We start from the raw sequence: 27,303 nt of genomic DNA on the forward strand, positions 1-27,303 counted from the left end.
AACACGAAACAGTAGCTGGGAGCTTTTTTATGAGAATTCAAAAAACAACAAGAGGATAAGACCAAATCTGGCAACCCAGTGTGTGGGTCAATGTGTCACTTTCTTTCTTGATGTGAAGGAGGAGATAAAGTTTGATTTCTTTAGGTAATTACACAGAGATAGGGATCAGTTTAGCCAGAGGGGGTACACAAAACCCACCTTCCCCATTCAAGGCCTGGCGTTTCTCTCCCCTTAACAGTTTTGGGTTGAGACTTAAAGCGCTTTAACCTTGGGGCCGGTGAGGGCAGAGTTGGTGGCTCTGGGGTGATGGTGGAATAAAGGAGGGATAAGGCCACATAAGTGAAGGGAAGAGGAGCGTGAAATTCGCCAGACCTATGCAGATTTAGTAGGCTGCCTGTCCCTGCATTTTACCTGGAACTTCAGGGCAACGATGGCCGTTCAAAAGAAGACAAGAGAACAATAACAGACGGATGTTGCTACTGTACTTATCATTGACCCGGGGACAGAGACTCTTCCCAGGCCTCAAATTGTCCACAAAGGCTTTAAAACTGTTGGTTTCTTTCATTGATTAAATACTATATCCAACAGCTATCTTTTAAGAAGTACAAAACCGTCCCTCGAGACCACGAGGTTGCACCTGTCGGAGGTGGGATACAACTTCAACGACTAGAAAAACGCTCCTCGAAGTGTCAAGCCAGTCAGCCAACGCTAGCCGCTTCACGAATGGAGGAGAGAGGAGATGGAGGCACTTTTCATTGAAATTCAGAGGTGCAGAGAAAATCGGGGAGACAGGCCCAAGCTTCTGGAGCAAAGTGGTCAAAGACTGAGGCATTGTCCCCAACCTCCAACTTCCCTCTTAAACCCGCCGCCGCATTGAGCCACCGTTCGCCACACAAACATCAGACAGGTTAAGATCGCTGGCCAGCGCCTATCACATTCTCCCCGCTATCCCTCAAACTCCCAAAGCCCCCTTTGGCCTTTTTTCCATTGACGGGCCTTTTTGGGGGTCGCTGTGGAGCTCCACTGAGGTAAACTCTTCACTAATCCTGCTTTTGTCCCTGGCTTAATTGGATTGGAGAAGGGGTGTGGGGTGGAGAGTAGACCTCTCTTAGGAGTGTTTGAAGGGGCAAGAAGGGTTGGGGTTGGGGGAAAGAGAGGAAGAGAGAGGGAGAGTGAAAAGGGGTCTTCCCTGACTGGATGAATAGAACCCCATATGGCTATGTGGAAGATTCCGAGGTGATTCAATCCGAGCTAGATGATCTGTATGGTCGTGTTGAGAGCCGTCCCTTTAAGAAGATAACTGGGCTAATAAATAACCTCCACTCTCCAGAGGCAGGGGTCTAAGGGGGTTAAATGGAGGAGAGGGAAGTCAACTAGCTAGTGATAGTGTTTGGATAACCTGCCCATCTCTGTTAGCTAGGAGATTCCATTTATCCATTCTCAATTCCATTCATGTATTGAGGGAGGAAATAGAGGCTGGAATCTGTTTTCTACATGGACTGTCTGTCGTCTGAGTTGAACCCAATGTTTCCATTTCAAATGATCAACTGAGAGACGTGATTTTTTTTGGGTTTAAACGACTGGTGCAAAACTAATCCCAGTGGCTCGTTAAACACAGAAATAAAACGGATGACGTTGAGGAAATATGAACGTGTTGGTTGTGAAGATACAACCCAAGATATCACCCACGACAACATGAGCAGTCCTATCCAAAGCACATGCGTTGTTCTCCAAAGCATCAGTCCTTACCAACAACAACAAAAAACAAGCCTTTCAAAGTTTGTTCCTTGAGTGTTGTTCTGGTGTTGGCCCCCTTGTTTGTGTTTCTAGTGTGGAGCAGAGCTATAAACCCCTCTAATGCCACTGTCACCTATAAAGGGGTCTTGGTTGAGTGAGTACACAGGGGCCCTGTGGAGGTGCCATTTCAACCAGACTGGACGGGTCATTAACCATGATGGTGGTGGCAGCACCACCAGGAGTCACACACTATTCTCACTGATAGGATATAGTGGATACCAACACAGTCAGTCAACAGAACAATTGTTCTGTCATGTTTGCACTGTCTGCTTTGTTATGCATCATGTGCAGTAAGAATATTAGCCAAAAATGAGAACATTGTTCTGGTTTCTCGGTCAGATTCCTACTATTCTGATTTCTTGCTGGCCCATATCAATCATTTAGCCTCCATTAGTTATATATCTCATGATTGAAATGGTAAAATATGTACTCCCACCACTGGTTATCTGTCCATAAAAACTAAGGTAAAACACCCAATTCCCCATTTAGATATAATCACATATGTCGCCACAAACGTTCTAGATGCTTCCCTCCTTCCATATCGCCATCAAAAATGATCCTCCAAATAATTAACAATTCTAATTTCCATTTGAGGGCAGTGATCGATCTTCCCGCAATCTGTCTGACTCTGACCTCTGTTCTGTTGACTAACAAAGGCTTGCTGATAGAACAGCAGGTACACAGGTGTTGAGTGGTTAATATCACACACACACTATCAGACTGTAGCACCAGGCAGACTGGCATCCACAAGCAGGATGATCCATCAGGCTACTGCTGTTGCCTTTGACACCATGTGTCAGAACCCTGACTGAGGGACTAAATGATGGAGCTGTGTGTGTGTGTGTGTGTGTGTGTGTGTGTGTGTGTGTGTGTGTGTGTGTGTGTGTGTGTGTGTGTGTGTGTGTGTGAGAGAGAGAGAGAGAGAGGGTTGTGTGTGTGTCTGTGACTGTCTGTGCATGCGAGAGAGAGAAAGTGATCAATCAGAGAGGGAAGGCCCTGGTCAGACATGGCCCTGATGGAGACCAGTCAAACAAACCCCACAGATGGAGCAAGATGGAGAGGCCAGGATCAGGTGCAACCAGGGCTTCTTTGTCTGGAGGTATTGCATGGAGAGGTGTGTCTACAGTACAAACTCAGGAGCAAGAGGTGTGGGATGAGAGGGAGAGAGATGTGTGAGATGTAAAACTGTGTGTGTGTGTGTGTGTGTGTGTGTGTGTGTGTGTGTGTGTGTGTGTGTGTGTGTGTGTGTGTGTGTGTGTGTGTGTGTGTGTGTGTGTGTGTGTGTGTAAAACCAGTGTTTCTCTTTCTGTGTGTGGTGCCAGCTAGATGGAGACAGAGACAGTGATGGTGTTAAAAGAGTAGAGAGAATCAGGGGGAAGGAGACATTAGTCATCATTAGCCGAGGGGTTGACACAGTGTCTAAGTGGTTCCCTGTGTGATGACCAAGTGGCAATCATCTTTCCCCAGGCCTGTCCTGCCTGATTACACCTCTCTACTGGTGAACCTTGAATCTGCCGTGTTTTCACACACACACACAAACACATCAGCACAAACATAGACACACACACACATAGGTGCACAGTCACAATCACAGTCACAACCACCGGCCCTGTTTAACATCTCCACAATAACAAACCGACACGAGATCCGGGTCGGCAACGACAACAGAAACAGAGGAACAGTGGAGAGGTAAAAAGAAGAGGAGATGAAACAATCTTCAACACCATTCCACCTTGTAGCTCTGAATAAGAACTTAAAGCACCACTGACTACATGCTGACAGAAGCAGAACGAGTTGAATACAAACTGTCCTTGAGTTCCAGCTCTCGAAAAGCAATTACATCTACATTGCCAGACGAGAATTTATCAACGGTTAGAACTGCCTTCCTTGTAAATATGGCTGTAACGCAACAACAACAACAACATATGACCCTATCGACGAACACACAAGCAACATCTTGAAAAGTGTCTAACTCTTGATCTGGCGTTGCAGTAAGTCAAGTTCAAAATAACTATTAATATGGCTGAGACAGGAACAGGGTTATAAACAATATAGAGAGGGGTAAAGAAGATGGCCGCCACAGGAACAGGGCTATAAACAATATAGAGAGGGGTAAAGAAGATGGCCGCCACAGGAACAGGGTTATAAACAATATAGAGAGGGGTAAATAAGATGGCCGCCACAGGAACAGGGTTATAAACAATATAGAAGGGGTAAATAAGATGGCCGCCACAGGAACAGGGTTATAAACAATATAGAGAGGGGTAAAGAAGATGGCCGCCACAGGAACAGGGCTATAAACAATATAGAAGGGGTAAATAAGATGGCCGCCACAGGAACAGGGTTATAAACAATATAGAGAGGGGTAAAGAAGATGGCCGCCACAGGAACAGGGCTATAAACAATATAGAAGGGGTAAATAAAATAAGATGGCCGCCACAGGAACAGGGTTATAAACAATATAGAGAGGGGTAAAGAAGATGGCCACCACAGGAACAGGGTTATAAACAATATAGAAGGGGTAAATAAGATGGCCGCCACAGGAACAGGGTTATAAACAATATAGAGAGGGGTAAAGAAGATGGCCGCCACAGGAACAGGGCTATAAACAATATAGAAGGGGTAAATAAGATGGCCGCCACAGGAACAGGGTTATAAACAATATAGAAGGGGTAAATAAGATGGCCGCCACAGGAACAGGGTTATAAACAATATAGAGAGGGGTAAAGAAGATGGCCGCCACAGGAACAGGGCTATAAACAATATAGAGAGGGGTAAAGAAGATGGCCGCCACAGGAACAGGTTATAAACAATATAGAGAGGGGTAAAGAAGATGGCCGCCACAGGAACAGGGCTATAAACAATATAGAGAGGGGTAAAGAAGATGGCCGCCACAGGAACAGGGCTATAAACAATATAGAGAGGGGTAAAGAAGATGGCCGCCACAGGAACAGGGTTATAAACAATAGAGAGGGGTAAATAAGATGGCCGCCACAGGAACAGGGTTATAAACAATATAGAGAGGGGTAAATAAGATGGCCGCCACAGGAACAGGGTTATAAACAATATAGAGAGGGGTAAAGAAGATGGCCGCCACAGGAACAGGGTTATAAACAATATAGAGAGGGGTAAAGAAGATGGCCGCCACAGGAACAGGGTTATAAACAATAAAGAAGGGGTAAATAAGATGGCCGCCACAGGAACAGGGTTATAAACAATATAGAAGGGGTAAATAAGATGGCCGCCACAGGAACAGGGTTATAAACAATATAGAGAGGGGTAAAGAAGATGGCCGCCACAGGAACAGGGTTATAAACAATATAGAAGGGGTAAATAAGATGGCCGCCACAGGAACAGGGTTATAAACAATATAGAAGGGGTAAATAAGATGGCCGCCACAGGAACAGGGTTATAAACAATATAGAAGGGGTAAATAAGATGGCCACCACAGGAACAGGGTTATAAACAATATAGAGAGGGGTAAAGAAGATGGCCGCCACAGGAACAGGGTTATAAACAATATAGAGAGGGGTAAATAAGATGACCGCCACAGGAACAGGGTTATAAACAATATAGAGAGGGGTAAAGAAGATGGCCGCCACAGGAACAGGGTTATAACCAATATAGAAGGGGTAAATAAGATGGCCGCCACAGGAACAGGGTTATAAACAATATAGAGAGGGGAAAAGAAGATGACCGCCACAGGAACAGGGTTATAAACAATATAGAGAGGGGTAAAGAAGATGGCCGCCACAGGAAGAGGGTTATAAACAATATAGAGAGGGGTAAATAAGATGGCCGCCACAGGAACAGGGTTATAAACAATATAGAGAGGGGTAAATAAGATGGCCGCCACAGGAACAGGGTTATAAACAATATAGAGAGGGGTAAAGAAGATGGCCGCCACAGGAACAGGGTTATAAACAATATAGAAGGGGTAAATAAGATGACCGCCACAGGAACAGGGTTAAAAACAATATAGAAGGGGTAAATAAGATGGCCGCCACAGGAACAGGGTTATAAACAATATAGAGAGGGGTAAAGAAGATGGCCGCCACAGGAACAGGGCTATAAACAATATAGAGAGGGGTAAAGAAGATGGCCGCCACAGGAACAGGGTTATAAACAATACAGAGAGAGAGAGAAAAAAAAAGAAAAAAGAAGATGGCCGCCACAGGAAGAGCCTATAAACAATATAGAGAGGTAAAAATAAAGAAGATGAGAGAAATGGAGAGCGAGAAAGGGAGAGCGAGAGAGAGAGAAACTGGTTCTGTATTTTTCTACAGAAAACTATAATGACTAAAATGCGACAGAAGGCTGCGTTTGTAAGGCTGTGCCAGGACTGAACATGTGGGGGGAGACCAAAGACGAGAGCAAAAACTCACTTCAGGAAGCTTAAAACGTGTATTTGGCCTTATATCTCTTAATTGGCTCAAATCGATCTCAATTGCTCACATCTGTCTTATGCATTTGCGGTTAGGAGCCTTTGAAGACTTGGACAGTGACTTACAATAGGAGAGTGAAGGCAAGGAAGAGGGGAACATGGGAGTCTGTATGGGAATAATTGAGTTTCTTGACGAAGAGGTAAAGTCAACGTGCCACAGGGAGAAAGAGGCTGGGTGGGATTACACGTGTAGAAGGGAGAAGACCCTGGACATCAGGGAATGAGCGGAGGAAAAGGAGAAGAGCAGAGCGGCCGATTGGCTCTGATGATAATGAGTCTGTCTCGGGTAAGGAAACACTTAATGTCTTCCAGGTGCTGTAATTACCAGGAAAGCGATGGATGGAGACAGGGAGAGAGAGAGAGAGGGATAAGAAAGAGGCCCTCCACCACATCACTCAACCGGTCCTTGTCGCTGTGTGCCTGAGCGATTTATTGACCGTCCCAGGATGCACTCTGTCAGAGCTGAAGAAGCGAACGGAGAAATGGAGGAGTAGAGAGATGGTGGGGGAGTAAATATGAATGGTAGCGGTGAGAGGTGAACGGGCTCGGTTTCCTGCTGCTCATTGATAATGACATACCTGTTCGTCAGGACGTCCGTTAGCTCTAAGTAGTGTGTACTGGAACTAACTGGAAAATCAATATGGCTTCCTCACAGGCCAGGCTGCCATGCCGCCCAGGCACCCTCTCTGACTGGCAGCTGCAGCCAAAGGTCGTCCCCGACGACCGGAGGGGGGGTGGAGGGTAGAATAGGGGGTAGCCGCCAAGGTTTGATGCTTTCAGGACAGACTAACGACATGGAACTGGCCCCGACAAAACGCTGGGTGATTTTCTTTGACTGACCACCCTGTCCTCTCCCCATTCTGCTACTGAATACCCCTCTGCTTAAGCCGTCTCCTCCCCACCAATTGGCAAAGTGCTACTAATGTCCTTCACAACAGAAGCTTCTTCAGAGAACCACAGAACACAGTCCGGGAACCATGAGGCTGGAACCATGAGGCTGGAACCAGGAGGCTGGAACCAGGAGGCTGGAACCAGGAGGCTGGAACCAGGAGGCTGGAACCAGGAGGCTGGAACCAGGGGGTCTGTGTCTGTCTGTCTATCTGTGTGTCTGTCTATCTGTGTGTCTGTCTATCTGTGTGTCTGTCTGTCTGTCTGTGTCTGTGTGTCTGTGCCTGTGTCTGTGCCTGTCTGTGCCTGTCTGTGCCTGCCTGTGCCTGCCTGTCTGTGTCTGCCTGTCTGTGCCTGCCTGTCTGTGTCTGTCTGTCTGTCTGTCTGTCTGTCTGTCTGTCTGTGTGTCTGTCTGTGTGTCTGTCTGTCTGTCTGTCTGTCTGTGTGTCTGTCTGTGTGTCTGTCTGTGTGTGTCTGTCTGTGTGTGTGTGTCTGTGTGTGTGTGTCTGTGTCTGTCTGTGTCTGTCTGTGTCTGTCTGTCTGTCTGTGTCTGTCTGTGTCTGTCTGTGTGTCTGTCTGTGTGTCTGTCTGTCTGTGTGTCTGTGTGTGTCTGTGTGTGTCTGAGCGTCTGTGTCTGTCTGTGTGTCTGTGTCTGTCTGTGTGTCTGTCTGTGTGTGTCTGAGCGTCTGTGTCTGTCTGTCTGTGTGTCTGTGTCTGTCTGTGTGTCTGTCTGTGTGTCTGTCTGTGTGTCTGTCTGTGTGTCTGTCTGTCTGTGTGTCTGTCTGTCTGTGTGTCTGTCTGTCTGTGTGTCTGTCTGTCTGTGTGTCTGTCTGTCTGTGTGTCTGTGTGTCTGTCTGTGTGTCTGTCTGTGTGTCTGTCTGTGTGTCTGTCTGTGTGTCTGTCTGTGTGTCTGTCTGTGTGTCTGTCTGTGTGTCTGTCTGTGTGTCTGTCTGTGTGTCTGTCTGTCTGTCTGTCTGAACGGGAGCAGCCAGATGCAGAGGCACAGCCAAGCAATTAGTACCACGGCCTGATTTTTGGGCCCACTGCCTCCTACAGAGAGAGCAGCTGGGTCCATGCACCAGGGCCTGGGTGACGCCTTAGAGTGAGTGTGCGTATGTGTGTCTGCCTGCCGGTGAGCCACTTTCCCTGTGCCTCTCATATTTCCACCGGCAGAAGAGAGGAGGAATGAGAAAAAAAATCTACAGCTAAAAGCCTCTCTCGCTGCCTGACATCCTCCTCCCCCTTATCATTCACGTGAAAGTACAAAGGGCGCTAACTCAACCAGACACAGGAATAAAACTGTTGCAGATTTTTTTCCTCTTCTTCCCCACCGAACATCTCGGGCCTCTGAACTCAATTCCTGTATTCCTTATTTATATATCTCTCCTTCTCCAACAAGAGAGAGAGAGAGACAGAAACACACAGAGAGACAGAGAGAGGAGACAGAGAGGAGACAGAGAGAGGAGACAGAGAGGAGACAGAGAGGAGACACAGAGAGAGAGAGAAGACACAGAGAGAGAGAGAAGACAGAGAGAGAGACACAGAGAGAGAGACACAGAGAAAGAGACACAGAGAGAGAGACACAGAGAGAGACAGAGAGAGAGAGAGAGAGAGAGAGAGAGAGAGAGAGAGAGAGAGAGAAACAGAGAGAGAGACAGACAGAAAGAGAGAGACAGACAGAGAAACAGACAGAAAGAGAGAGACAGACAGAGAAACAGAGAGACAGAGAGAGAGAGCAAGGGGAATGTAAAGGAACAATGTATTCTAATGTATTCACTGAGGAGAAGTTATTCATTCTGTCAGAATTCCTACTTCAAATATCTCCATTACTCACAGTGGGGCGACTGGAGACGTCTAAGAACATGAATCTGTATCCAGACAGGCATAAGAGAGCTTATCCATGACATACATCTTGGTCATCATTGATTTCACTAAAGAAGAATGACCACTAACCACCATTATAAACATCTATTAGATGCATTCAACGAGCAAATATACCTGCCATACAAGTTCCAATGAGTTATCCAGACTCACTACTTAGACCCAATGTTCAGGTCAAGTTGCAGATTGTATGGACGTCAAGATTCCCTTCAACATTGAAAACAGATAACTAGGAATATATATGGAGGCAAAACACACACGAGGAGGGATGGTTGGCGACATTGTGTTGTACGCCAGCGAGGTGCTAAAAAAACAAAACAGCAGCCGTATATCCCATAAATCCCCTTGGGGCTAGGCTGAGTAATCTGGTAGCTCACTGGCTAGCCTCTTCAGTAGCTGGGCAGATGTGGTAGTGTGTTGGGGGGAGGGGAGGGGCGGCGGGGAGAGCGAGTCAGAGAAAGGGGTGCTTATCAGAAAGCAGAAGTGAGAGAGAGGGGTTATGGACCCTGTCCTGGTGGAGTCGTCACACAGACTCAGATCAAAGACGGACTCTTCAGGCAGGCCTCGTCCTCTTTTACTCTATTCAGTACAGACCAGAGAAAGATCTTTAGGCGCCGTCTGATAAAGTGGGATGTTTTCACACATAGATAAATAGGCAGAGAATCAAAGATGACTTCGATAGAAGCCCCAAAAAAGGGCTGAAAAGAGCCTCAAAAGAAGCCGTTTAGTATCTATGACATGTTTTTATTTCTCCCAGGTACGGAGTTGCTCTTTGCTGTGATTGGTCCAATAACACGTGTCACGTTATGCTACATGGATACTATCATATTTGTGTTGATGGTAATAAATCTAGTTTTAGTTATACAATTACCATAAAACAAAACAAGGGCATATATTGGCTACATAAAATCCCCCCAAATTATTATAATCATTATAGCATGTGTATTAACGTGTAAAATCTGCATGATTAGCATAATCACCATTGATGCACTGAACATGACCTTGGATGACTTCAAATAGACGCCAGAATCCAAAATGCCATATAAGGCGCACAGACACCAAAGCGGAAGTACACGGAGATGAAACCGAATTCTAGAATCTCTGCAGTTCTGTAGTGTACTCTAACATGATGGATTCTGAAGGAGGCTATCGGAAATGAACTCTGTTTGGCTAAGAGGGATCAACCTTATGGCTCTGAGACTATTTGTTTTTGTTCTGTTACTACAAAATCAGCTGAACCCTAGAGGAAAGTGTGACAAGCCTTAAGAATAAGCAGCCTTACTTCGCTTTTCGCCAAAAGCGAGCCTTTCCTTGAAAAAAAGTCCCTCTGGATCCACACGCTAAGGGAACATCCGTGATAACTTTGAAACGAATAGTGAATGATGAGTACAAAAAGATGATTCACACAAAATGTTTGTATTAATTAAGGAGAGGTCAAAGGATGGGGTCAAAATACACAAGCGCGTGCACATGTGTACGCACACACACACACACTCTGAAACTACAGGACATTGTGATGACTAACTACACCTAATATAACCTCAATAATACCATCCATGCATAGACACTACTTGAACACCAAAATCCCACACAACAAAAATACCATTCTAGCGTTGCATGTGTTGCCCATAATAGGTGCAGTGTTGTCACGACAGTGTGAAATCAGTTGAACTCCGGTTCACACAATTTTGCTTCAGTCGCTTATGAAGGCAAGAATTTATTTCCAGATATGTGTATATTGACCCTGTCTGACATTCAAAGTGTATTTACAATTTGTCTTTATAAGTCATACTTACTGTCACCATATATTTCATTAAGCTACAGTTAGCATGTTACTTTACATTTGGACACTTTCACGACTTTGAGTGTGTCCCATCCCAAATGGCACCCTGTTCCCTATATAGTGCACTACTTTTGACCAAGGTCCATAGGGCTCTGGTCAAAAGTAGTGTACTATGTAGGGAATAGGGTGTCATTTGGGACACACACGTGGGGGCGTATATTCATCTCTCAGGGCCTGAACTGTGCTTTTGATATTAAACAGTCTTGCAGTCTAAAATAAAAACCCTTAACCGTTCTTTTTTTCTTTCTTAAGCTGCACGCCAAGGGTCTTTGAGTAAGACTATTCCTCCAGTCGGGCATGATTCAGGGGAAAAGAATGTCAAATCTCAACAGTTTTGCATTTTTTAAATCTTCACAATAAATCAAGTTTGTAAGTAAACCATACATCACGCGGTACCTAATGTAACGTTGCCTGTTCGGTTAGAGTTCAAGTATTTTTGCTAGAAACATCCAAATGAACGTTTGCGTCTATGTGGCTTATCTCGTCTCTTGACAGCGTCAATTCTACTACGGTTCTAGTCCAGATCCAGAACATTGCTAATAACAACAGATAGGAGGTGTATGTTGTAGGTTGACTACTACACTGACTTGAATGCCACTCCACCAACTGTAAACCAAAAGATAGGAACAGGTTTTATAAAACAGAGATGGTTAATGCAAAATACCAAATATTTCCAGATTGCATTTTCTTGAGAAGGAAGGGTGTGTATGTGTGTATATGTATATGTGTGTGTATGTGTGTATGTGTGTATGTGTGTATGTGTGTATGTGTGTATGTATGTATGTATGTATGTATGTATGTATGTATGTATGTATGTATGTATGTATGTATGTGTGTGTGTGTGTATGTATGTGTGTATGTGTATGTATGTGTGTATGTATGTATGTGAGTATGTAACCAAAAGATAGGAACAGGTTTTATAAAACAGAGATGGTTAATGCAAAATACCAAATATTTCCAGATTGCATTTTCTTGAGAAGGAAGGGTGTGTATGTGTGTATATGTATATGTGTGTGTATGTATGTATGTGTGTATGTGTGTATGTATGTATGTATGTATGTATGTATGTATGTATGTATGTATGTATGTATGTATGTGTGTGTGTATATGTATGTGTGTATGTGTATGTATGTGTGTATGTATGTATGTGAGTATGTATGTATGTATGTTGGTATGTATGTGTGTGTGTATATGTATGTGTGTATGTGTGTATGTATGTATGTATGTGTGTATGTATGTATGTGTGTGTATATGTATGTGTGTGTATATGTATGTATGTATGTATGTATATGTGTGTATGTGTGTATGTGTGTATGTGTGTATGTATGTATGTATGTATGTATGTATGTATGTATGTATGTATGTATGTATGTATGTATGTATGTATGTATGTATGTATGTATGTGTATGTATGCATGTGTATATATTGCATGCCTATACAGTGCATTCAGAAAGTATTCAGACCTCTTCACTTTTTCCACATTTTGCTACATTACAGCCTTATTCTAAAATGGATTAAATACATTTGTTTCTCTCATAAATCTACACACAATACCCCATAATGACAAAGCACAAACAGGACTTTTAAAATGTTTGCAAATGTATTATTATTTTTTTTAAATAAAGGAAATACCTTATTTACATAAGTATTCAGAACCATTATTATGGGACACCCGAAATTGAGCTCAGGTGCATCCTGTTTCCATTGATAATCCTTGAGCTGTTTCTACAACTTGATTGGAGTCCACCTGTGGTAAATTCAATGGATTGGACATGATTTGGAAAGACACACACGTATATATAAGATCCCACAGTTGACAATACATGTCTGAGCATAAACCAAGTTATGAGGTTAAAGGAATTGTCCGTAGAGATCCGAGACAGGATTGTGTCAAAGAACAGATCTGGTGAAGGGCACCAAAACATTTCTTCAGCATTGAAAGTCCCCAAGAACACAGAGGCCCCCGCCGGGCCAAAATGAGCAATCAGGGGAGAAGGGCCTTGGTCAGGGAGGTGACCAAGAACCCAATGGTCACTGTGACAGAGCTCATCTGTCACAGTGTGTAGACTTTACCGTGAAATGCTTACATACAAGCCTTTAATCCACGGGGCAGTTCAAGAAGAAGAAAATATTTACCAAGTAGACTAACACAATAAGAATAATGAGGCCATATACAGGGGTACAAGCTAGTTGAGGTTATCTGTACATGTAGGGGGGCTGAAGTGACTATGCACAGGTAACAAACAAACAGCGAGTGTACAAAAGGGAGGGGGGGGGGGGGGAGAGACTCTCTGGTCTGATGAAACCAAGATTTAATTATTTGGCCTGAATGCCAAGCTTCACATCTGGAGGAAACCTGGCACCATCCCTACGGTGAAGCATGGTGGTGGTGGCAGCATCATGCTGTCCTCTGCCTTTTTCTAAAAATAGCTGTGCAGCAACTTTCCCCGTCCAACCTGACAGAGCTTTAGAGGATCTGCAGAGAAGAATGGGAGAAACTCCCCAAATACAGGTGTGTCAACCTTGTAGCATCATACCCAAGAAGAGTAGAGGCTGTAATCGCCGGCAAATGTGCTTCAACAAAGTTCTGAGTAAAGGGTCTGAATACTTATGTAAATGTGATATTTCAGATTTTGCACAACAACAAAAAATAACATTTTTTGCTTTGTCATAATGGGGAATTGTGTGATGAGGGGGTAATGAATAAGAAGGCTGTAAATGTGCAATGTATATATGTAAACACCAAATACACGTATCATAAGAGAAAATTATCACATAGGCTTGAGGTTACATTACTTAACTTGAACAAGGAAATAGCCAATAAAAAAAATCCCTCAATTAAATTAAAATATTCAACAGACACACCCCTTAATTACAGTTATATCGTTTTTCAACATCTAGGCTTATAGTTAGTTAATCAAGACAGTGAGTTTTGTGAATCTGTCCCGTGGTCTCCTACTAGGGTTGGGCCGATATATGATCAAATTGAATATCGTGATATTTGACATTAAGGATATATCGGGTAGTGCAAGACTACTCGATTTGAACTTAACAAATCAAAAACTGTGCAGTTTTATCAGTTAGGCTGTTTAAATATGTTCAAAATTAAGTCTGAATTAATTAACTAAGCCTTATTGTTTCACAATACAAAGGTGATGTAACGTTACTATCGTAAATAAGCACAAAAACGGCACAGGCTAGAATGATTTGCTCATTAACTGCGCAAAACGATTGTATAAGATATTGCAATATCTTGAGTGGCATATCATAGAAGATGTCTCCCCAAATATCACCCAACCTCATCTCCTACACTACAGTAATCTGTACTCTGTGTAGTGTTAGTAGCTTCATCAACACGAATGGAATCTATGAGAATGACAAGTCCACAGGCATTTGCCATCTTACTGTTTAAAAAACCGAAAAACACTTTATCACTTGGTTTCTGGCAACTTTGTGGCTTATTTCAGTATCCACACTGTATTTTCAGCGGTTGCATTTTCCTGTCTTCAGCTAAACCCGATGCTACAATGAATGTGGTGAGAATGAGAAACTAAAGCTAAATAGAGTACATGAGTATTCCAGGAATGTTTCAGTCCATTAACCTTTGTGTCGTGGTCATGCTGACCAATCTGTGGGAAACATAATGTATATTTGGCGCAAAAAAAAACATTTTCCAAAATGGGAAATAATCGTTGTGTTTTACTAAACTACCGAAAAAAAGCATTGGCTGTATAAAGCCTGCATAACATTGAGACAATAGTGTTTCAGTAATTTACTAATATTACCATCAATTACATTTAAAATGTTAGTCTGTCTCTGTTTAAAGTACAAATAATATACAAAAGCAATTTTTCCCCCATATGGCTAAACACATATTAAACTAGCTTCGCTGACTATTGTATGATAACAATATATTTGAAAATAGAAAAAATATATACATTTATGCAATAACTTCATAACGTACATAAGAACGCGAAAGAAGGTTTTCATATCATCAATATAGATTTTTGATAAGCCATGTTAACTCCGCGTCATTGCGTCGTTGGGTGCTTTGCTTAACACCACAACAAGGACCTGGAGATATTTCCAGCTCCAAATAGCCAAAAGTCGTTGCAATTAAAACACTTATGTCTAATTAGGCCAAAAGCCTCGAGGGATCCCGACATAAAAACGACATCCACTGGACAGAGAATGTCCAATTGACTCCCTAATGAATTTAATGCCAAAGCTCCTAACAACCTGCGCCTCATTAACTTGAGTAGTCTAAAACCGGAGGAAGGGCAAAGAAGCTTCAGAGCTGCGATCAATAGTTTTGCAAACAGGACTTTAACTTAAGTAGCTTTCATTTAACTGATGCGTTATTTTTTGGGCCATTCTTATGCCGCATCACTGTCTGAGGAGCAGTCTCACACCCCGCCTTCTCCCCGCGCGTCTCGGTGCTGTGCCCGCGAGGAGACGGTGATTGGTTCTTAAGTCATCTAACATGACGTCTGGGGTGATAAGAGGACTTCAATTACAATCCCGGGCCCGCGCGAAGAACCCCTGTCCGTTTATTATTCATCACCGACAAGGTTCACGCGCCGATAAAGCGATGACCAGATTAAAAGTACGTGCATTTTTAGAAAACCATGCACAGCGCACAATGAGAAAGAAAAAGCCGGTTGTTTATGTCTTCAGAGTGATTTAAAAATATAATTGAGCTTCTTGGAAATCAATTACATGTTTAAATTGTTGTAATAAGAATGTGAAGAGAAACATCAGACCTTTAGTTTTTTTTCTGGAATTAGGCATTATTAATGTAACATGCGCTTTATAAAACGACAAGGGCAAATAGGCAGCAATAAAACAGGCCCCAAACATAGTATTGAAGAACTATGGAATACCACGTTTTTAACATCTCAAAGGGTCTTACGATATCAATTAAAATAATAGGCCTATAGTCTTATTATCGTTCATCACATTTTATAATTACACGCGTGCTAAAACTTGCTCTGCAGGTGCGTGTAGTCCGCATCCATTCTAGGAGGAATTGTTCTCCGTTCTTAAATTGTGCAATGGCATGAAATGGGTCAAATATGGAAGTAATATTATGTTAATTTGGCCGATAGAATATTAGGGAAATTAGTAGGCCAAATTTGTATGGTAAAACAATAAACCACATTTCTGCGAGGGGAAGGTTGTTGCTCTTAATCGGATATCCGCGGGAAATTACTGGGTGTAATTTTAACTATTCAGGCCTATAATCTACTGTCACGATACACCAAGATGAAATCACTAGCACAAAATGACAAACAAAAAGCATTTCCTTTAAGACAAGTGAATATGTTAGAGGTTTGAAATGTGAACAACTATTAGCCTATTAGACTGGAGAGAAAAAAAATACTCAAAATCAGGAAAACATAATGATATGCTATTTTATGAAGAAAAAAAACATATTATAAATATTGTACACTCACTGAACATTCGATTTATCTCGTTAACCTGATTATCACACACCGTCTTGAAGCCGCAGCCTGGAGACGCGCATTCTAATAAAATTAGGCTCTTGTTTCTTGACGCACAAATGTCATAAAACATCAGTCAAAAATAGCTTGATATACATAAATTAGCAACTCACAAGAAATATGCAAATGCACGAATAGTCCAATAATGAATACATACAATAACTGTACAGCATTTAAAAAACGTATTGGTTACATTGTCGAAAGCGATTAAAACCTTAGTGCTAATGTTTATAAAGTAGTATCAAGCCTCATTAACTGCCATAGAAAAACAAAAGGGTTCCAAATTGATGCCATTCAGACATGAAGCGAGCAAGTAAATAAACACTTCCCTTGCCAGGTATCCAGCATCACTCAATGCGCAACCTATTCTCCTTCTAAATGTTTCCATTTTATATTGAGCACGCGCACACCTGGGGGGAGGCTTGGTCAAGGCAAAAGAGACACAGCTGTCTTTAAAACGTATTAAATATACTTCGTAGAAAAGAGCACAAAGTGTGTATACGAAAAAGAACCGTTTATCTTCCTATATCTCGACCTGGGAGCAGAGGCTCCGTGCGCAGGATGTTGGAGAGCGAAAGTGTGCCTCTCGTGAAAGAGTGCTTGTCGGAGAGGCCTCTGATTGGCTGGTTGCACTGACAGCTCCGCCGTTGATTGCAGGAGGAGAAGCCCGACCCCTTTCACTCTTCTAGGGGACCATTCATAAACTACACAAGTACAGCTCGCACAGCTGAGTGTGGACAACAGTGGGGCAAGGTAGGAGAATAACGCGTAGTTTTCACGTTCAACCGAACGGACAAGGAGAGATGAGTGGTCACGACCAGAGCTTTATCCTTTAGGGTCTGCAAGCGTGAGGACACGGACGGTATTATACTGTACACTGAGCCCACCCCATTCTGGGGCTGCCTACTGCATATGACTTGGACTGATATTTAGTAGCCTATTACGTTGCAACCCTATCGGTTTCCTTCCGACATTGTCTGACGTCCATCCGCTGTGTACGCAAAAAAAGTTTAATTATATAATTTTTACATTGCTTGGGGAAGAGCGTTTCGCCTCTGGCTTTACCGGTAAGCATTGGATCCGTCAACGTACTGCGACTCGCCGGTGTACAGCCCGGACCTCTGCCCAAACATGATCGCGACGCAAGCAAAGCTGGTCTACCAGCTCAACAAATACTACAGCGAGAGATGCCAAACTCGAAAAGCGGCCATTGCAAAGACTATCAGGGAGGTGTGTAAGGTAGTGTCGGACGTCCTGAAGGAGGTCGAGGTGCAGGAACCCCGGTTCATCTCCTCTCTCAGCGAGATAGAGGCGCGCTTCGAGGGGATGGAGGTCATAGCCCCCAACGAGTTCGAGGTGGTCCTCTACCTCAACCAGATGGGAGTGTTCAACTTTGTTGACGACGGTTCTCTGCCCGGCTGCGCTGTACTGAAGCTGAGCGACGGCCGTAAAAGAAGTATGTCTCTCTGGGTCGAGTTCATAACGGCCTCGGGCTACCTTTCCGCCCGGAAGATCCGCTCAAGGTTTCAGACTCTGGTGGCGCAAGCGGTGGATAAGTGTAGCTACCGTGACGTGGTTAAAATGGTAGCAGATACAAGTGAGGTAAGACTAAGGATCCGGGAGAGATACGTGGTTCAGATCACCCCTGCGTTCAAGTGCACAGGGATCTGGCCTAGGAGCGCTGCCCAGTGGCCCATGCCCCATATCCCCTGGCCTGGTCCGAACCGGGTGGCCGAGGTCAAGGCCGAGGGCTTTAACCTGCTCTCCAAAGAGTGCTACTCGTTGACCGGGAAACAGAGCTCGGCTGAGAGTGACGCCTGGGTCTTGCAGTTCAGCGAGGCCGAGAATAGGCTCCTGATGGCGGGATGCAGGAAAAGATGCCTCTCGGTCCTGAAGACTCTCCGCGACCGTCATCTCGAGCTACCCGGTCAGCCACTCCAGAGCTACCACATGAAGACCCTGCTGCTGTATGAGTGTGAGAAACACCCGAGAGAGACCGACTGGGACGAGTCCTGCCTCGGAGATCGAATCAACGGAATTCTGCTGCAGCTCATCTCGTGTTTGCAGTGCCGCAGATGCCCCCATTATTTCTTACCAAATTTGGACTTGTTTCAGGGGAAGCCCCACTCGGCCCTGGAAGCTGCCGCAAAGCAGACGTGGAGACTGGCGAGGGAAATCCTCACTAATGCAAAAAGTTTGGACAAATTATAAACTGTCGAATTGTCTGATTGTGATACTATTGCTATTTAGGGCCGAGGTGACGTTTTGAGATCACTTCAGAGTGGAGGAAAACGTCATGATCTTGGTTTCACATCCGAGCAATGTGAAACAATTGAGAAATTAAAAACAAGCAAACAAAAAAAAAAAACTTTTACAACGGAGTGTAATGGGACATTGCCATTCAGAGAGGGAGAACGTGAAGGTACATTAAGCTAAATGTAATACTTTTTTGGTTGTTTTGTTTTAAAAATGTTTTCACAAAGTGAATAAATGTTTATTTAAAATTATATGCACAAAATCTTTAAGTGAAAGAATAAAAATGTAGCGTGCCAAGTTCCAATTTTTCATTACGTGACCTTAAACTGAAATGTTAATAAAACTAAGAAATGACATTACAACTTGGCCTTGTGTTTGTATACATGTTTTGAGAACTGGCATTGTTTAGTAAGAGTAATACACATTTATATTTACTAGATAAAGTGAAATCAATTCCTGTGTGAAAAACAGAATTCAGGATTGTTAAATACATTTACATTCGGTAAATCTTGGGCCGAGATTAATTTGATACAAAATACGAGTTCTGCATGATTATGCATATCAGAGAACATACATTAAGTTTCGTCTTGGAATAATTAATATAGCACACTATAATTTAGTTCAATTTGATGCAAATTGTTTTAACAAAAAAAATAACGTCTATTTAGTCGACAGTTTGATGTCGATAGGCTGGCTATATGGCTGCAAAAAAATCATATTTAAACACCGGTATGCATGTCTGTTATTACTGTGTATTAACTATTGGGTAGGCTATAATTCAGCGGAGAAATTGCACGAGGATAAAGAGAAACACAACAACCACTTGAAGTAGGCCCATTCACCAGAATAGACAATTGCTAAATTCAGGTTAATTCATTTGCCCTTTCAATAGGAAAATGTTAACGCACGGAAATCAAAACCTTAAAAGTTGATTAATGAATGTATCTGTTATTATAACGAGATTATGATTATAACTGTTATTGTTGTTATTGCCAATAACCCTGGGCGCAGTTGCTGAAAAATAAGATACACAACTGTCACTCAATGACTAGCCAGGGGAAGTCAGGGCCCATTTCTTAACGAGACCTGATTCATATTGCTTTCGCTACGAGCGACTAAACACCACGCGGGAATATTGGTACAGTAGGCTACCCATTAGCAGCAGCCTATTTGGTTTATCACTGAACTGTTGAATACAAATAGAAAGAGTTTGTTTTGAAATGAATATTCATTACTATAGCATGTTATTTAGGATATTCAAATTAGTCATATAGGCTACGTTTCAAAGGTGTCGAATAATAAATTCAAGTAATTTCATGGTTTTTGTTCTCAACAAAACCTACCGCAAAATAAGTCATTGGCCAACACACTATTCCTGATTCCTGGGCTGTATTTCACGAACAAAATCAAAAAGACCGGAAGGAAGAAGAGCAGGCCGAGTCTTTTCTCTGCATCAGGCACATTGTATTATGATGTGCGATAGACTAACTTATTTTTCAAACGTTTGCTTGTGATGCTTCTGCAGGCTCTGAGGCCTTTGTGTATCGAATCTGCAGCGCAAACACCCGTTTTCAGAGAGACGTGATGTTGTCAATGACGTAGCCCACACAAACCAAAGCAATTCAAGCACGAGTGAAGCTATAGCTTAATGTTCACTTTCACTACGCAAATACGCAAACCACATAACAGCATTTTAGCCTATACGGTTGTTATAATCTCAATTATAGAGATTATTGAGTCTCGATCTGCATTTGGATTATTCAATAATTATTTGACTTGATGATCGCAGAAGTCGAGGCTGCTTACAGTCGTCATGCAATAGCCTAAAGGCTTTTAGTCTACGCATGTTCGTGGTTGGAGTTATTTACTAAATTCTTATAAAGGCTTTACAAAGCAATTAGGCTGCAGAAAAGCATGACTTGGAGGTGCTGGGGTCATGGAAGGACTGGGAGAAAGGCCTGAATGACGGGAGGGCCTGCTTTGGATCAATGGAAGGTAAAGCCCTTCTCTTACCTTTGGATCGATCGTCTTAAAGCTGGCCTCATCTTCATCCACCTCGAAGTAGAGTTCAGACGCAGTGATGGACAGCGTTCCTTTCACCACCACTGCCGGGGCGACCAGCTGAGCGTTAGTGCTCATGTTTACAGGGCCTAGGAGACAGACAGGGCCCAACAACGGCACGGGCCAGAAAGCAAACATTAGCCCGCTTTACAAAAATCACCCCCTGCCCCTCCTCGAGAAAGCAATAGTTTTTTCAAAGGGCAACAGCGTGTAAAAGTAAACATATAAACTCAACAAGGGCACGCACTGACTTTGATGGCTCTTTTTGTCTCCGTGAAAATACCATAACAATATAGAGAAGGCCAAATATGCATTTTTAATGAGGGAAAACATTTGCTCTAGGCCAGGGCTGACAACCCTCTTCCTGGAGATCTACCGTCCTGCGGGTTTTCAGTTCAACCCTAATTTAACACACCTGATTCTACAAATTAGCTGCTCAACAAGACCTTAACTAGCGGAATCAGATGTGAAACATTAGGATTGGACTGAACCTACAGGACAGTAAGATCTCCCGGGAGAGTGTTGGGCATTCCTGCTCAAGGTGATTGGTCAGTTGTATCGGCCTATCTATCAGATGCAAGGTTAAGAAGAAAAATAAATATAATTCTCAATTGTATAATTTCTAGCTTAAAACTGCATGCAAATGATTTGTGTAACTGCAATTTAAATTAAGAATGCAATTTTACATTTCACAATTATTATTAGATTATTATTAGACCTCATTTCCTTGCTAGATCGAGTTAGATCTAATATTGCGTGTTGATAAGCACTGAAACCAGAATCACCATAAACGGAGCAGTTCCTCTTTAGACTACAGGGAGGGAGAGGTGGTTTGACCCGCTGGGTAAAATAAAATATCAGCATCTGCGTAACCCAAGACAGACCAGCTTTGTCAAAAAATAGAATCAGCTGTCAATCAGGCCCGATTGATTGCGGGCTGGTGCTACGTCTGTTTAATCTCTCATCAATCTTAATTTATGCCAGTATGACAATGAGAAGGCCGCTCCAGGGAGCAACGTGTAAGCTCTTGCCGCTCCTGCCCCGCGCTCCACGTGTGCAGAAGCATTGTATTTGCAGATGTGCCGCGCGGCAGAAAGGGGCTTCAGAGCCAGGCTTGATTTCCCCAAGCACCCACGTCTTTCCGAAACGGATGGCTTTGAAATAAACAGATATGTTCATTTGTTGCCACCCCCCCCCCCCCCATAGCCCTCCGAGCATTGTGAGCATTAGCATGTAATCCGGGCGTGAAATAACATTTTTCAATCACTGCCATGGAGACATTCAATTACACCTGGTGTTGTTCAGACAGACAGCTGCCTGTACTGGGACGCTGCGTCCTGTCTGTCTGTCTCGTCAGACGAGTAGGAGACCCACATGACAATTTCCACTTCATTTCAGAATCCATGTCACTTTATTATGCATGGAATCTCTCCTTAACCCTATTGTCATCGTGGGCGTTGTGTTTTCATATAATTGCGCTCTGAGCGTATTAGTCTACAGTGGGTGAACAAGTTATATTGGAAAGCCATGATGTGGGGAAATTGAGGATTATATAGGATGCAATCCGATTAGTAACATAACTAATAGGCCCATAGGAGTTCCAGGTATAGGGAGCCACATTTACATCAATATGAGTGTGAGATAATGGATTTAAAGTGGATAAAAAATTGGACAGCAACGTCATTTTATGTGTTTGAGTCTTGTTAACGGCAAGGCCTACAGTCGTTTTGATCTCAGCCTATACTATTTATTCGACATGGATTCATATAGGAATACTGCACATTTAGAGCAATCATAAACAACTAAACACACAGAAAATGTTTAAGGTCCATAGAAAATGTGAAAATTATACCGTTTAGCTAAAAACCGTGACGGTGCACCTATATGCCATGCCCAATCATAAAATAGGCACACATGGGATGTATGTGTCAAAATATCGCACTTGTGTCATGAGTACCAATTTGCGGTTTTCATTTAACATTTAACATAAAATAAGTCAAAGGTAGGCCCCAAAATATAAATGAACCTCGAGGCCAAAACATTTAGACAAAATGCACAGTTCACTTCTTCAATTATAGTCTAATTCTCAACGATAAAAAATATAATTACTGTGTCAAAAGCTAACAATGAATCATACTACGCAAGTGTTGGTACTTTTGTACTATAATTTCATTACAAACAAACATGGGCTTTGCTTTGAGATATGTGAACTTGTAAACAAGCGCCAATAGGACATGTTTGTGTGTGTAATTATCCTCTCCTCCCCCAAAGCCAGAGCATCACAAAACATCATGCGACTCCAGGGGTAATGGGAGGCGCTGGGGAGGTTATCCCCCCTTCTTAACCGTTCGGGAGCCCCGTTATCCTGCATGCGCTCCTCAAAGTACCCGTAGCAGCACCCGCACGCGTTAGCAATGGAGACGCTTTAAAGGCGGGAGGGGAAGAATTCAACTAACGCGCGTACCCAGCCCCCTCCAGATGATGCGCGCTGGGACATGAACACGGATGGAGCTGCATGCGTTACCTGTTAGGTTCTCCAATTCCTTCTCCTCCAAGGATGATAGAGTGTCATCGTCGCCATCCAACAATATCTCACTCTCAGAGTTCTGATTTCCCATCGCGTGACTTCTGATTGACTGTTTGCCTTTGAGGATATCTTCCTCCGGAGCTGAAAGAAGAAAAGCATTTTAAACCGCCAACCAAACGTTATTGTGTTTTTACCAAGTGACTTTTCTGTACAGAGGTTAGTATCCTAAAAATAAACGTTTGAAATATATAGACAACAAATACGCTGCTATTCTGGGCTATGTTTAATGATAGTTTACTATATCACAGGTATGACAGATGTTATATTAAAAAGATGACTGAAAATGCAAGGCTATTTAATCTATTCATATTGTAGCATATTTAAATGATCAATAATTCGTACTATGAAAGTACAGTGAATATTCATATGTCAATATAAATATTTATTAAGGTGAGTTGTCTATTTTGCCATAAATGGCTTGACGTTTTGCATTGCACTTCAGAATGGATTCGAAATTAAATTGGTCAAAAGTATTTTAAGATTTGACAAAATAGCATGAATAAGTCTGATAAAAATGGAATAATGCTACAATTATGATATAAAGCAATAGTTTATAACTCAAGTGCATATTCAAATGCAACATGGATCTAATGCTAATATGATTCTTAGTACAATGAAAACACCATGCGAAAAATAACATCAACATAAAGATGCTCAAGCTGATGGTTTTATAAACTAGATTTGATGTTTCCATGATAGAAAACTGGCAAAAATTTTAAGTAGAACTTCATGCAATTTTCATATATTATTGTAAAATTTGTCAAGTTATCATAGAGCCATAAACCCAGCTGGAACACTAGCAATGACTCTTGGGAGCCTTCGGGGTTATTGTGAACATAAAAGGTTACGTTAACAAATCGGACTCTCATCTTATAAAGCTATTTTCAAATGGCGCTGTGCCAACGCAGGTTAGCTATACCCACATGGCAGCCGGAGTGAGGTTACAATGTCGCGCTTTGACATTGTATCGACCTGTCTTTATTGTATTACCTGAATGGCACTAATCTAATAGTCCAAATCCAACTGTGTAATTTAATTGATACCCTGGGCAATAACGTGTATTTCAGTGTATTTCTAAAGCAGATATACAACATTGCATGTAAAGTATAAAATGTACTGATAAGAAAATATAAAATGCATTGTTAAAACCCCAATTTGCCTGTGCTGTGCCCTTACAAGTCATCAAAAAAATAATAATTCTGGTCAAATCCAATATCCAGAAACACGAGCCAAAGATATTACAACAAAGCAAAAGAGACTCCAAAGCTTACAGCCTTCCTTTCTTTTTCTACTTAACATGACTTCAGGTCCAAAAGGATTTAAGAGAAACAGTAATCTGCAAACATTTACAGAACCCTCATCATGCAGGCCCTTGGTGTGTGTGTGTGTGTGTGTGTGTGTGTGTGTGAATGTGTGTGTGAAAGACAGAAAAGGAGAGAGAGAGTGTGTGTGTGTTACACTCAACATGGTTTCTTTGCACTCAACTCCAAAACCACTGGACAGTGATCCAGTGGCCCCTCCAATCTATCTGAGCAGCATCACCTGACAGGGTTAGACCCTAAGATAATTAGCATTTTCTCAACATCACAAACTATAATATATGGACTCCAAAACTGCTGAGAGAGAGCAGATAGAGAGCGAGAGAGAGAGCCGAGAGAGAGCCGAGAGAGAGACGAGAGCAGAGAAGAGAGCAGAGAGAGAAAGAGAGCTGAGAGAGAAAGAGGGAGAGAGCAGAGAGAGAAAGAGGGAGAGAGCAGAGAGAGAAAGAGAGCTGAGAAAGAGAGAGAGCTGAGAGAGAAAGAGAGAGCTGAGAGAAAGCAAGAGAGAGCTGAGAGAAAGACAACAGAGCTGAGAGAAAGCAAGAGAGAGAGCTGAGAGAAAGAGAGCAGAGTGAGAGACAGGGAGCTGAGAGAGAGAGCGAGTCTAAGAGAGCTGAGAAATCTCATGTCATGGAAAATATGCAGCTCAATGATATTTAGACTGGTCTTCCTGTAATTAAGTCTCCCCGGAGGATTCTTTAGTTAGTGGCACTGAAATTACTACCAGATCTCTAATACATACCACATGCTACAATAGTATAGTATATTCACACCGTCCAAGTGAACTGACTGGACAGACCGATGGGCCGGGACGGCTTTCTCTCACTGACAGCAGTGAGATGAAAAAGGCAGACATGTGTATTTGAACTTCTGTACATTCTGTCATAAACATGCTCACTAAGTCTCAGCCTGGGAAGACCACAATACTCATGTGGAAGGGTCTTGGGTTGTGTTACCACTAAGAAGAAAACACTACTGTGACAACTACTGCTACTATATCAACTTACTATTCTGCCAATACATGTTTACTAATAAGCTGTGAATGATTTACTTGTTAGTCGTGAATAGTATTATCAGAATTGGTCATGTTAGATTGTATTTGCACACAACAGACAATTCTACAAAAATGGTGATGCTTTTCTAAACTACTTGGTAACTAAAAAATAAACAGCCAGGAGAAGTTAAGAAAATAAAAACTCAATTATTAGATTATACTTCTGATACATGTATCCCAACATTACATAATGACATAAAATAAAATATAGTATTCTTGAAAACATAATTGATATGATGTATATTTTTGATATATGACATTTGTACAGAAAAGTGTTCTGAATGCATGTGTGTGTTTATGATCGAATGTGGGAGTGTGTATCAAACAATTAAAATCCATTTAACGCCATTTCAACTTAAAAGTGAAACAACCAAAGCACAGTAAAAACTACACGGCAGTGAAAAGTCTAAAGATTTCATTTAAAAAAAACACAATGGATATTAGGCTGTGTCTAAATATTCACAGGCTAACACATTTAACATGTCCTTCAGCTGAAGCAATGTCTCGGTCAACTGTTGTCTATGTTACTTAGAATTATAAACTGGGTGGTTCGAGCCCTGGATGCTGATTGGCTGAAAGCCGTGGTATATCAGAACGTGTACAACAGGTATGACAAAACATTTATTTTAACTGTTCTAATTACGTTGGTAACCAGTTTATAATGGCAATAAGGCACCTCGGGGGTTTGGGGTATATGGCCAATATACCACGGCTAAGGGCTGTGTCCAGGCAGTCCTTGTTGCGTTGTGCTTAAGAACAGCTGTTAGCCGTGGTATATTGGCCATATACCACACCCCCCCAGGCCTAAGTGCTTAAATATGAAGTCTTAGTGAGTGTGAATGTCTGGCGTTTTGTGGATGCATTATAAATCCTTGACAAATAATTCTGAATAAAACACATACACATTTTACAACATATAACAAGCGACAACACAAATGTTTCTGAAATAAGCCAGAATGCCACAGACAAAATACCCATCAGGTCATGTCACCCAAACCATTCATTGAGATGGAACAGGGGGCACAACCGTGAATAAAACCTGTCTCCTTTACACATTCAGGCCCGATTGTTTCTCTAGCCAGAGGTTCAAAATTAAAATGCTAAGTTCACGCTATACTAAAGACATGCTACGTTGAGGCCCAGGTTATTTCCCTATTGCCAGAGGTTCAAAATGCTAATTCATATGCTTACATTACTAAAGCTCAAGGCATGCTTGGTCAAGAGCAATTAAATTGTCAGAATTAACAAATGTGTTTTTAACGAGACCATGGCCAGGAGCTGGAGTCATGAGGTGTGTATTGATCTGCTGAACAGAGACATTAGTCTTCAAGTATTTACTCTGCCAGCCACCTCTCCTCCAGCCTCCCTCCACAGCCCCCCCTTCACCCAGGGCAGGACCAAATCAATCCCCAGAAAGGATGTCTCTTTCCAGCCATAAATACATAACTAGCCCCCTCACCGACCCAACCAGCCTGACCGCCACGCGTCTGTAGGCCGGCTGGGGCTCTCAGAGTGGAAATGGTCCTCAAGGTTCTTGGCAGGTTATGAATGATCACAGTTGTATAGAATCTAAGGATTGCACATGGCCTAAATACAGGAATGTTTTCCTCCTATATATCTTACATAAAAAAGATGCCATTTAGGAAAGGGTTTACTTATACTTTGTAA

The 27,303-nt window shown here is 42.5% G+C and overlaps 2 protein-coding genes across 5 annotated transcripts in view; one reads left to right on the forward strand and one right to left on the reverse strand.

The window, feature by feature from the left end:
- The window catches only part of LOC135507579 (lipopolysaccharide-responsive and beige-like anchor protein), a 334,560-nt gene that overhangs the window by 135,196 nt on the left and 172,061 nt on the right, over nucleotides 1-27,303 (reverse strand). For all 4 annotated transcript variants that reach the window (XM_064927105.1, XM_064927106.1, XM_064927107.1 and 1 more), the window contains 2 exons: nucleotides 23,200-23,343; nucleotides 20,628-20,764 (listed from right to left, as the gene is read on the reverse strand). In XM_064927105.1, coding sequence (XP_064783177.1) covers nucleotides 20,628-20,764; nucleotides 23,200-23,343 — 281 coding nt within the window. The remainder of the gene's footprint in view (nucleotides 1-20,627; nucleotides 20,765-23,199; nucleotides 23,344-27,303) is intronic.
- On the forward strand, nucleotides 17,082-18,976 carry LOC135507311 (protein mab-21-like 2). Its single transcript, XM_064926877.1, has one exon. It carries the CDS (start codon nucleotides 17,490-17,492, stop codon nucleotides 18,567-18,569), a length of 1,080 nt encoding a protein of 359 aa, XP_064782949.1. The 5' UTR covers nucleotides 17,082-17,489; the 3' UTR covers nucleotides 18,570-18,976.

This window comes from Oncorhynchus masou, chromosome 21 (assembly GCF_036934945.1).
Source record: "Oncorhynchus masou masou isolate Uvic2021 chromosome 21, UVic_Omas_1.1, whole genome shotgun sequence".
In the NCBI taxonomy this organism is placed as follows: domain Eukaryota; kingdom Metazoa; phylum Chordata; class Actinopteri; order Salmoniformes; family Salmonidae; genus Oncorhynchus; species Oncorhynchus masou.

Excerpts from the sequence above, each read along its gene's own strand:
- LOC135507311 (XM_064926877.1), top strand. The coding sequence starts at position 17,490 with ATGATCGCGACGCAAGCAAAGCTGGTCTACCAGCTCAACAAATACTAC.